Source organism: Pagrus major, chromosome 13, assembly GCF_040436345.1.
Source record: "Pagrus major chromosome 13, Pma_NU_1.0".
NCBI lineage: Eukaryota > Metazoa > Chordata > Actinopteri > Spariformes > Sparidae > Pagrus > Pagrus major.
Window position 1 is genome coordinate 27,612,106 of NC_133227.1, and position 12,032 is coordinate 27,624,137.

Below are 12,032 nucleotides of genomic sequence, written 5' to 3' on the forward strand. Positions count from 1 at the left end.
GTTGGCATTGTTTCCTCATCGTCTCCGCCGCTGTCTGTTTAATAATAATAATTGAAGTTCAGTCGGGAGCAGAAGAGAAAAAAGAAACACAAGTACAAAAACAAAAAAAATACAAAAATGTTTCCTGTACGTACAATAAAAAGAAAATACCACCACACAGGCTCAATAAAAGAAGATTAAGAAATCTTTCAGTTTCCAATCAGCCAATGTGTTTATTGACACTTATGGAATAAATACTAAGACATGACTTCCAGTAACTTGAGTAGATTATAAATCGTTCACCTTCATCACAAGAAAAAGTTTCAGTCGGACATTTTCTCAAAATATTGGAATGGAAAAGCTGAAAAGTTTGAAAACTCACATGAAGGACATTTGTAAATTTGTGGGAATGAGAACAAAATAAGGAATAAATAAAAAGGAATGAAGGTTAAACTCCAGCTTTTTAAGGATTTCTTTCACCAAGAACACAAAGTCCAACATCCAGAGCAGATATTCATTCTTTAACATATGTGACAACTTTGAATAAATAAATGTTCAGAATATAAATAACTTAGACAAACTTACAGAAGTGCAAAAACAATCGTAGAAGTCGCAAAGTATTTGGCACAAATCCTCAGCTGTGTCGATCCAGTGTTAATAATCAGCAGCCAATCACTTCAGCTGTTATGAAATGAGCGTCCACACTTCATTCAAGTCCTTCTCCTTGTCTTGGCATCTTAAAGTTGATGGCAAACATAAATAAGATGAATATATTTATAATTTCAAGTGTTAAAAGCAGGACGCACAAATACTGTTAAATTAGAGAAGTCTCCTGGCTTGTATTAGAAAACATTGGGCCAAAGAGTAAATAAACATAAACAAATAAATAAACATACCAGTAGTTGGCACTTTGCGAGATTCGATTCTACACACACAGATCGGCTCAAAAACTTTTAAAAGGAACAGTTCGCCCAAAAACTAACATTCAGTCATTATCTCCTCCCTCCATGCTGATGAAGAGTCAGGTGAAGTTTTATAGTCCGCAAAAAATTTCTGGAGCTTCACAGCAAAACAGACTTGCAGCATTCTCCTAAACAACTGAAGTGGCTGGAGACTTGTTTTAAAATGTAAAAAAACATTTAAAAAAGGAAAATGGCTCCATACAGCTCGTCTGTTGTATTCGAAGTCTCCAGAAGCCCCGAGATCCCAAAGTGATTTGAAGAGACGTCATTAACACCCTCAACGTGCAGTCGAGCTCATGTACACTAATACTTTTAGCTTAACATCAACAGTGAAGATTTGGGCTCATAAAAGGGTTTAAATAACAAATCAATTTGGGATCTTGGGGCTTCTGGAGACTTTGATTTCACTGGACGAGCTGTATGGAGCCATTTGATGTTTTTATGGTTGGTTTTTCCGTTTTAAAACAAGTCTCCAGCTACTTCAGTTGTTTAGGAGAATGTTGCAACTCTGTTTTGCTGTGAAGCTCCAGAAATGTTTCGTGGACTTTGATGAAACATCTACCGACTTTCCATCAGCAATGAATTTTCATGTTTGGGTGAACTGTTCCTTCTTGTAATTGATACATTTACAGAAAAAGTGCCTATAGCTCCTTTATTCGACTTGTGCTGCAGTTTGTAGTTCTCTGGTCCGTCACCCGTCAGAGGAAGACGTCCATGGTCTGTGTGATCGGCTGCCTGCAGAGCGGACAGCAGCGCTGCTGGGCGTGTCGCCGTTGGGTCAGGATGTCGGCGCAGTGCCGGCAGAGACAGAGGTGACGGCAGGGCAGCAGGAGCACTGTCTTGCTCAAGTCCTGACAGATGACACACTTCTTCCTCTCCTCCTGCTCCTTCAGCAGGCGGAGCAGCTCTCCGTCAGTCGGGGGGCTGCCGCCCTCTGTCGGGTTGGGGTTCGGTCGGGATGTTCTCGCCCTGCTGCCCACCGACTCGCGGCCCTGCTTAGAGTCTGGTGGCCTAGGCTCATTTGCTGACGACAAGTCGGTCTCAGTGATTAAAGCATCTGTGTGCTGCAACCTGGTTGTACTCAGTTCCTGTGCTGTCCCGGTGTCGACCTCCTGATTGGCTGGAGCCTGTTCCTGTATCCTCTGCACACCACGAGCTCTTGGCAGCGCGTTCACCAAATAAAGACTCAGCTGTCTGGCGAGGACATGAAGCCTGGGGTTCAGTAACAGCACAGCCACTGAGACGATAACCGCTGTGATGAGCAGGCCGTGTGAGTCCACCATGAAAACCGTGAAGAAGACACGTCCCAGTCCTCCCAGGAAGTCCAGAAGCAGCTGGCAGGGCGTCCACAGCAGCACAGAGGCACCGACCAGGCAGCTGTAGAGGAAGGTGAGCAGAGTCAGAGCCAGCTCCACAACTTTGTGCACGGGATCCGCCACCACCTCCCAGACACCCGCCAGCACAGACAGACAGTTCTGCATGCTGATGAGGACGATATTGACCACCGTGTTGACAAAGTAGAGGACGAGACTGAGCGCGATGCAGAGACCTTCGCACGTCTGACGCAGGATGCAGCTCCCTGAAATCAGCCCGCGGTGCAGCACATCCTTGATGCGCCACGCAACATGACAGGAGAGGTGTCCCACCATCTTGAAACTCTCAAACACTCCTCCCAGTGTCTGCAGCCAGCCCTCCACAATGTGCACAGCTCCACAGGCTGCGCTGGAGAAAGCCTCGCTGGCTGTGAGGAACGAGAAAACAGCAAAGTTCCAGTACTCAACCAGAGTGGATCCGCTCAGCACGACCAGCGTGTTGTGGAGGGACGCACCCATGCCGGACAGGAAGCGGAGCAGCCAGCTGAACGCCCTGATGACCAGGTCGAGCAGCAGGCAGCAGGCGTCCAGACATCTTCCAACAGCAAGAACGACGATGTTCACTCCATCCATATTAGGCTGCAGAGAAGAGAAGTGGAGTTAGAGCTGCACCAGTCAACATACATTATTTAAGCCGGGAAAAATATATTTAATTCTCTATGAATTTGAATTATTCAGAATGGATGAAAATCATATCTGACTCTGCAATGACCTCTGGTGGCATTTAGGTGATTTCTACAGCATGAGTTCTTAGGTGAAGACAGAAATAGGGAGACAGAAAGAGGTATATTTAGTGCAACAAAAAGGTAGCCAGAATCAAACCTGGGATATTACGCTAGCATGCTTACTGTTCTCAATCATAAGGCTACTGCACACCCAGGATTTTCCACATACTTCCACATTTAAACGATGCACACATGTTCAATATCTACATGTGTCCTAACTGAAGAAGTGTCTAAACATTAACAGGCTTGTAGAAGCAGTACATGTTGACAGCTGCCATTGTAAACATCAGTTCATTCAAACTGTGTTGAGCAAAGATCCCAACGTGGAACAAAAAGCCTGTAAATGCTACTGACATGCTCACTGAACTGAAGTCAAATTGGTGGTACATTTTAGTGGACAGATTGTGGGGGGTAAATGACAAGCAAAACAACTTCTTTAAGCTGAAAATCAGTCTAATTGAGTCTTGCTGTGTATATAATGTATGCCGAATTTAAGAGAGGCTCCTGTTAATCGTGAAAAGTACTTAAGTCATCCTTGTCACGTTTGTGTAGACTTGTAAACTTAAAATTTAACAGATTTTTAAAGGGAGTTTGGTATTTAAAGCTAGAAGCTTTAGCTACTAGCAAAACGCGAGTGGAGTCATCTGTGGATAAACAACCCGAGTCCTGCTAACCTTCACAAACGTCGGTTTCCGAACTAGCACATTAATTTCTACACATATTAAACCTTTATATCTGAAGCCCGTTAGCAGTCATTAGCAGCAACATCATGCTAACCTTACCTCACGTTGCTACCGTTACCGAGCAGACCACACCCATTAGCATCAGCTAGCTAAAAATAAAAATAAATATCTAAAACAACAAGAAGCTTTCGGGAGAGAATCGGTCGGTGGTCGTTTTTTAAGTTACACATTACTCACCGTGACAACATGGCGTGGAAAGGTTTAACCGCAGGTGCGTGTGAAGAGAACTACAAGTGTTGCCATGATGTGTTAGTGTGTTGCCATTGACTTCTTCTTCGCCGCGTTTATTGGCGGCTCGCACACGGAAGTAAAGTGCGTGTAGCGCCACCTACCGTCCCCGAACCTGCACTGCAGTTATCTGACAGCTGTAGTTACTTGTTATTTTACAAATTTAGATTATTTACATACAAAATATATGATGAATATATGCAATATTTCAATGATTGTATTTTATTTTGTTTTTTTAACATCTTATAATTTGCACTTGCACTGTTTACTTTGAGCTATGAGAACCTGTGATTGACATTTCTCTGTTTTCAGATTATTTTTACAAACCAATCAATCGATTAATAAAGAAAATAATCCGCAGATGAATCCATTATAAACATAGCCATTAGCTGCAGTCCTAAACAAAATAGTTCCATAACTTTAACAGTAAATCCTCCTTATATATTATTGCAGAGTACTTTAATACTTTTAGCATTTTCATGATTCTATTTATTTTATTTTTTATTTTACATTAGATACTTTAAGTTAACATTTAAATTGCAGGACTGTTTATAATGGAGTACTTTCACAGTGTGGTGTTGGTACTTTTACTTGCACAGTGTGACTTCCGGTGGACCCCATGGGACCTTATTTCAGAAAAACTTTGTATGTTAGTGAATAAAGAGAGATAAATAATTTATTGATCCAGCTTGATTTGTGTCATGAATCACACATATGATGTTAGCCAATTTAAAAGATCAGTTTTCAAGTTAACTTAGTCTCAGTTTGTTGTAAATAAAGTAAAATATCAACACACGTCACCAACTGGGCTCAGAAAAGGTAGTAAAAAAGATTAAAACCACAATAAATCTGCTCATATTGACAACTGAAAGGAGAGTTGGTCAGTTCCTTCAACCAACTATTGAACCAGTGGCCACAGTATTACCAGACTCCCTTAACAAATCACATCATTTTAAGAGGTGATAAGTGAGGAGGAACATGACAAACTTTGTGAAACTTTCCTGCAACAAATTTCAAATAATTCATGTCTTCTTGTAAATTCAGCATTAATTGCAATACATTATGATGTTTCTTTCCTTATAAAAAGTGTCAGTTTGTCGCAGCATCTGCCTCTTTGCCTAAAGTGCGTCCTTTTTTTTAAGGGACTCCAGACTCCCTTAATAATATCACTTAATATAGTTAGTTGTTAAGATATGAGAAATCCTGTCAACTCTGAACCGCGGTCCGTAACAAAGCCTCAATTATTTGGCCATTCTTATTTATTCGGCAAATGTCTTATATGATTATATTTCATTATTTGTGCACAAAGTCGTTTACTAGTTTTTAGACGACGCCACTAACGCGACTGTTGGCTGTGCAGTCTTCACAGTGTTATATTTCATTAGTTTTATGACGAACTGTGACTCTCAAGATGAAAAATGATCTTTTAAATTGACAGAAACATCATATGTGTGATTCATGACACAGTCCATACAGGATCAAAACACAATCTCTCTCTCTTGATTCACCACCATATAAAGTTTTTATGGAATAAGGTCCCATGGGGCAAACCGGAAATGCTTGTCTTACATGACTTTGCAGCCGTGCAGCGCATGCTCAGTCGCGATTATATCCAGCCAATGCCGTGCGAGGAATAGCACAGTTGTGTTTGCATAGAGCTTATATAAACACACTAGTCTATCCCCCCAGGAAGTGATCGTTGAAGGAAACTGAAGCGAAAGACTCAAAATGCCTGAACCACCCAAAGCAGCGAAGAAAGGCTCCAAGAAGGCCGTCTCCAAGGCCGTGAGCAAGACCGGCAAGAAGAGGCGCAGGACCAGGAAGGAGAGCTACGCCATCTACGTGTACAAGGTGCTGAAGCAGGTGCACCCCGACACCGGCATCTCCTCCAAGGCGATGGGCATCATGAACTCCTTCGTGAGCGACATCTTCGAGCGCATCGCCGGCGAGGCCTCCCGCCTGGCCCACTACAACAAGCGCTCCACCATCACCTCCAGGGAGATCCAGACCGCCGTGCGCCTGCTGCTGCCCGGGGAGCTGGCCAAGCACGCCGTGTCCGAGGGCACCAAGGCCGTGACCAAGTACACCAGCTCCAAGTAGACCCGCTGATACCCGCCAACACAAAGGTCCTTTTCAGGGCCACACACTGCGACACTTCAAAGAGCTGTTTCCTTAATGTCATCTGGTAACAAGAGTCCGACATGTTAACAGATGTGTTGACATTTTGTTATCTTCCGGAGCAGCTTATAAAACTGCTGACTCACGCTGTGATACTCGGATTATTCCGGAAGTGAGCTGCCTTTTTACAAAAGTCTGTCCCTCTGTCTGCCCTCCTGACTTATGTTTTAATATTGTACATTTTTGTAAACTTTACTGTGTGTATATATTTCTGGTGATGTCATCCAACAAACAGACCACACAACACTCAGCTGATATGAAGGTTATTGGTTTCTAATAAAGGCTTTTTAACCTAATTCAGGTATGTTTGTTCCATCCATGAGTGCCTTTTGTTTCTTCTTGTCTCCATTTATTATTAATTTCTATATTTATTATTTGTTTATACTTGGATTTACTCAGACTTGGTAAGGTAACTACTCCAGAGAAGTTTTAGTAATACATTTGTCAAAGTGGTATAATAAAGAGTCTTGACTCTGTTCGCATTTTTGCACTTCCGTTTCCCTCTTCTCAAAGTCAATGTTTTTTTTTTAATTGGTTTTCAGTTAAATGTCTGACTGTATGTGGTCACAGGCTGAAAATATGTACACATTGTTTTCTACCACTTAAAACACATCATTACATGTCCCACAATTTAAAACACTTAGTCTTATCTCAGATATTGTGTCGTACAGATACTATCAAGAGCTGGATTGGCTGTTTAGGACAATAAGAGTATTAAATATAAGTGAAATATACAGATTTTAAAGTGTTGAGGGAGTAAATGCATTAAACCAGTACTTACCAGACAGTAAACTCAAAATTAGTCAGGGATATTAGTGTTACACGTGATTGTTTATTCTGTGATATATCTGAATTTTTGTTTTGTGAATATGTTTGATCCCTAAATAATAATTTAATTCGACTTTAATTGCATACATATATATGCACTCATATACCCAATAATATGAGTAGTGTAATTGTCATTCACTGACATACAGCAAGCCCTTCTTAACAATGTTGATCACAGTTCCGGTACAATCTCCTTCCACGTTTTATTTTGAAATTCAAGGCAGTACAAAGCGGAAAATATGTGGTGAATACCGGAACTTAACACCAGCTCCATTCTGATTGGACGACCACAGTAACGCTCAAGATGGCCAATCAGAGAGCAGCTTGGTTTCCTTATATAAGCGGTGTCGGCGGCTGAGCGGCATCATCGTCTTTGTGCCTTTGAAAAATAACAATCTCAGAAAATGTCTGGACGCGGCGGTAAAGGAGGAAAGACCAGGGCGAAGGCCAAGACTCGCTCCTCTCGGGCCGGACTCCAGTTCCCGGTGGGTCGTGTCCACAGGCTCCTGAGGAAGGGCAACTACGCCCAGCGGGTCGGTGCCGGCGCCCCCGTCTACCTGGCGGCCGTGCTGGAGTACCTGACCGCTGAGATCCTCGAGCTGGCCGGAAACGCAGCCCGCGACAACAAGAAGACCAGGATCATCCCCCGCCACCTGCAGCTGGCCGTCCGCAACGACGAGGAGCTCAACAAGCTGCTCGGAGGAGTCACCATCGCTCAGGGAGGCGTGCTGCCCAACATCCAGGCCGTCCTGCTGCCCAAGAAGACCGAGAAGCCCTCCAAGAAGTGAAGACCTGAACCCGGCTTCAACCAACAAAACGGCTCTTTTAAGAGCCACCCACCTGAAACTAAAGGCGACATTCCCTTATTATATAGTTTTTATACACTTAAACCTCAACACTGTGCAGAATTATATCTAGAAACTTATCAAATGTTAAACCAGAATAAACATTTTGCATTTAAAAGACCAATAAAGTAAATGATATTGGGCCAGATTTAAATTCAACTATATTAATTGATATTTGCTGAGGGGGTCTGATGTTCAGACATGTGAAGATCCAGATGCTGCAACAAACTGACACTTCAGGGGCAAAACTTTTATACACTTCAATTAATGCTGAATTAATTCACAAGACATGAATGTTTGTGTCTTTGAGCCGAGTTGGCGACGTATGAGCCAGACGATGTAGGTCAGATTAGGAAAACATACTTTTAGTCAAAATCCTCAGAATAGGGTTATTTTCATTATGTTTATTAATTTAGTGAAAGAGAAATCAACTGACTTAATAGGGACAAGTTGTTACCAAGAGGTGATTCATGAGTAAAGGCCACAGAAGGGAACTAAAGTGTATATATTTTCATTGATGTTGGTTTAAAACAGTATTGTTGTGGTTGTTTCGGACATGTTGCTCTCATAGTGTCGGTGTGTGGCTCTTAAAAGAGCCGTTGTGTTGTTGAACAGGTGCGGGGTGAGTCTAAGCTCTCTCTCCGCGGATGCGGCGGGCCAGCTGGATGTCTTTGGGCATGATGGTGACCCTCTTGGCGTGGATGGCGCACAGGTTGGTGTCCTCGAACAGGCCGACCAGGTAAGCCTCGCTGGACTCCTGCAGCGCCATGACGGCGGAGCTCTGGAAGCGCAGGTCGGTCTTGAAGTCCTGAGCGATCTCCCGGACCAGGCGCTGGAAGGGCAGCTTGCGGATGAGCAGCTCGGTGGACTTCTGGTAGCGACGGATCTCTCTGAGGGCCACGGTACCGGGCCTGTAGCGATGGGGCTTCTTGACTCCGCCGGTGGCCGGGGCGCTCTTGCGGGCAGCCTTGGTGGCCAGCTGCTTCCTGGGAGCTTTACCTCCGGTGGACTTACGGGCTGTCTGCTTGGTTCTCGCCATCTTCGCTCAGCTGTCTTCTCTGTGTCACAGATCAGGACTCGATGCTGACTGACGGCCAACAGCGGCTTTATAAAGACACCGCTGGAGTGACGTCAACACAGAGCGACTCCCGCGCTGCAGCTGATCAACTATTGGAGGGAAACATTCAAACTAACCAATCAGACACAGCGACTGTTACAAGGACCCATCTGACAGGAAATGTTAGAAATGTGTCTTTGAGGTGCTGAAGTTTAGATCGTCTTCAACATTATTTATATCCACCAATCCTGAATATATATTTCAATTTCATACATTTTATTGGTATGATGTTGTTAAAATAAAAAAGGGATATTACAAGATAGTCATTGGGATGAGGGGTAATGTCATTTTTATCCAATTTTGGAAAGAATCCCCTTCTACTATTTTGTAAAAATGACATTTATTTGAAGGTAAAATTCCTGTTTTTACAGCTCCCTCTTCACTTCCTGTCATCTCAGGGCAGCATGGCCTGCAGGCTATCTGCCCTCCTCTGTCACCAAACTGCCGTCAGTCTGTACATTGTCCAGTCTTTCTGCAGGTTCGCACCAGTAAATGTGGTTAGGCAGTCTGCCACAGTACTATAAGAATAAAATTAATAATAGCATAGGGTACATACATGCACCAAAACAAGCATGGGGCACAAAGATATAGCAAAGACAAAAGACACACAGACACATTTATATTTATTTATAAAAACGCTTACCTTTAGAAACAAATTACAGATTTGTCAGATCTGATAGACTGGGAAAGGTTGTTACCAAGTTTAATGTGGCCACTGTTAATGCACAGCCACCTCATCCAAGAGGCTTCTTCAGCTCTAATTAAAGCTATTAAGCACTTAGATAAAGCACTTAGAAATAGGTTTGTTGTTTCTAGTTTTGTTGCTCCAGGGAGCGAGTTGAGTGCGACACAGACCACGAGGACTGCTGTCTAGAGCTGATGTTAACATGCAGTGTGTCTGAATTAATGAAGCCACACATAAACAAGTTCAGTGCTTTAACCGTCCATTCTGTAGGCGATTTAGTCAAGAACAGAACCGAACGAAACCAGATGGAGGCCCAGATCAGATTGTCAGAGTTGACAACCGAGAGAAAAAGGGCTCAGAAATTCAGTTTGTACACAGGAGAGCCAGGCCACGCTGTGCTTTGTATGTGATTAATAACATTTAGAAATGGATTCTGTGTTTTATTTAAAGTCAATGAAGGGAGGTGAGAATTCAATAAAACGACCAGTATTTTACCTCTTTTCTACTGGTCAAAAATCCCACTTAAACCCACTAAGATCAGGCTTTTTGTGCAATGGAAATGTGTAAACTCTGCACTAACACCCGGGTCAAGTGACTCTGCAGTTGTCAAATCAAATCAAATCAAATTTTATTTATATAGCCCAAAATCCCAATCACATTGCCTCAATGGGCTTTACAGTCTGTACAGTGAACGACATCCTCTGTCCTTAGACCCTCGATTCGAGTGAGGAAAAACTTGCCATCTTGATGGAAAAAAAAGACCCTTTTAACAGGAAAACCGAACCGCATGACCTCCTGTCCACCGTGGTGACCTGGAAGAGGGCAGGCCACACAGGATAATTAGTAATAGATAGAGAGATCAGAGTGAGGAGGCCTCAAAATTTACAGGAATACAGTTATAAGGAGATAGCGAAACAAGGAGAGGAATGATCCAACGGAGCCCGGGTGTGACAGTCCAGATCCGACAGTATGTGGGGCTGCAGGAGCCAGGAGAGGTAGATGGTCCCTGGGGCCCGAGGTCATCAGAAAGGAGCCTGAATGAAAAGAGAGTAGGAGGAGGAGGAGGAGAAAGAGGGGGAGGAAGCTATAGAGAGTGAAAGTGACACAGCTTGCAGCTTGTGGGAACAGAAAGCAAAACAAAGTTATAGAAATGCAATGTTAATCAGAATAAGCAGATTATTACTCGTCGGCAGGACAACGTGGAGTCTAATACTATAGCTCACTCATTGAGACCGACCCACCGAGGAAGCTAGCAGTCGATGTCAAGGACTAATTAAAGGCTAAGTCAAAGAAGTGAGTTTTGAGTTGAGATTTAAAGGCATCAGTAGAGCCAGATTGTCTGTATGTCATCAGCAGCACCTTAAAGTCCGATCTTATATGTATTGGGAGCCAGTGCAGTGAGGCTAGGATTGGTGTAATATGGTCACATTTTCTCGTACGTGTTAAGACTCTAGCCGCAGCATTTCTTTCACAATGGGTCCATTGTTGTTTTCTCTTCTGTAACAACTGTTTCCGGCGCGTTCGTGACGTGAAACGTGACGCTTCAGATAAAAATCACAGACGGGCTGCCTTGCTTGTGGGAATGGAGTTAAGAGGCGATTTTTAGCAGGTTGACCGGCATTTAAAAAACCTGTGTCGACCCGCTAATTTGGGTGGAAAAGTGGTATTTGTTAACAGCCTACATGCTGCATTTTGGGCTAATTGTAAATGTGGTAGTGATTTGAGGAGTGTAACTGGGTTATGACGTCAGAGGGGGTCAGCTCGCCTCAGTTGGCTGAGGGGACTCATTTTTACTTTTAACTCTTGGCAGGAAGTGGCTTTACAGAGCTCAACAGTGGTGGCTGCATATTTTTGGATGGCTTTGGGTCCAGAAGTGAGTTCTCCATTCATTATTTCCATTCGTCAGATCTGTGAAAAACAAATTCAAATGACACATCTCAAGTTGACCAAAGCAAGTTAAACCTACAGAAAACTGTTATAAAAGGCTCCTCTATGTCAATACATTCAACAGATGCTATATAAGTACAGTCTGTAAGTATTGTGTAGCCTATTTAATGTTACACACTGGTGCACTGAACACAGGTGGCACTTAATCCATTTAAATTCATCATGTGTGTGTATATTTGTCACAATCAGCTCCATCAGTAAAGCTGCTGTCAGAAACAATCAAAACAGTCCTTACTTTCTGTTTCTTTCACTGATAAAGGATCACAAAACAGTGTAGAAACGTGCTATGCTGCATCAGACAGATGTTATTGAACCCTCGATATGTTCATTACTACTAGATTTATTATCACTTTATCGATATTGAATCCCGTTCCCAGCAGCAGAGACGTTCACACCCTCTGGGATCAGCTGTGATAGGAAGT

General features: G+C 43.1%; 4 protein-coding genes across 5 annotated transcripts; 2 read left to right on the forward strand and 2 right to left on the reverse strand.

The window, feature by feature from the left end:
• Positions 1-1,442: 1,442 nt before the first annotated feature.
• LOC141006603 (E3 ubiquitin-protein ligase RNF26-like) lies at positions 1,443-4,187 on the reverse strand. 2 transcript variants are annotated; one of them, XM_073478822.1, is made up of 2 exons: positions 3,960-4,187; positions 1,443-2,893 (listed from the first exon to the last, which is right to left on the reverse strand). In XM_073478822.1, exon 2 carries the CDS (start codon positions 2,885-2,887, stop codon positions 1,640-1,642), a length of 1,248 nt encoding a protein of 415 aa, XP_073334923.1. In that variant the 5' UTR covers positions 2,888-2,893; positions 3,960-4,187; the 3' UTR covers positions 1,443-1,639. The 2 variants fall into 2 exon arrangements, with proteins under 2 accessions (XP_073334923.1, XP_073334924.1); XM_073478823.1 differs by lacking the exon at positions 3,960-4,187 and adding an exon at positions 3,822-3,922.
• A 1,519-nt stretch (positions 4,188-5,706) lies between these two features.
• Positions 5,707-6,484, forward strand: LOC141007013 (histone H2B 1/2-like). Its single transcript, XM_073479333.1, has one exon. It carries the CDS (start codon positions 5,739-5,741, stop codon positions 6,108-6,110), a length of 372 nt encoding a protein of 123 aa, XP_073335434.1. The 5' UTR covers positions 5,707-5,738; the 3' UTR covers positions 6,111-6,484.
• Positions 6,485-7,406: 922 nt separating this feature from the next.
• Positions 7,407-8,085, forward strand: LOC141006608 (histone H2A-like). Its single transcript, XM_073478829.1, has one exon. It carries the CDS (start codon positions 7,421-7,423, stop codon positions 7,802-7,804), a length of 384 nt encoding a protein of 127 aa, XP_073334930.1. The 5' UTR covers positions 7,407-7,420; the 3' UTR covers positions 7,805-8,085.
• A 253-nt stretch (positions 8,086-8,338) lies between these two features.
• On the reverse strand, positions 8,339-9,049 carry LOC141006606 (histone H3). The gene has a single exon (XM_073478827.1). It carries the CDS (start codon positions 8,898-8,900, stop codon positions 8,490-8,492), a length of 411 nt encoding a protein of 136 aa, XP_073334928.1. The 5' UTR covers positions 8,901-9,049; the 3' UTR covers positions 8,339-8,489.
• Positions 9,050-12,032: the final 2,983 nt, after the last annotated feature.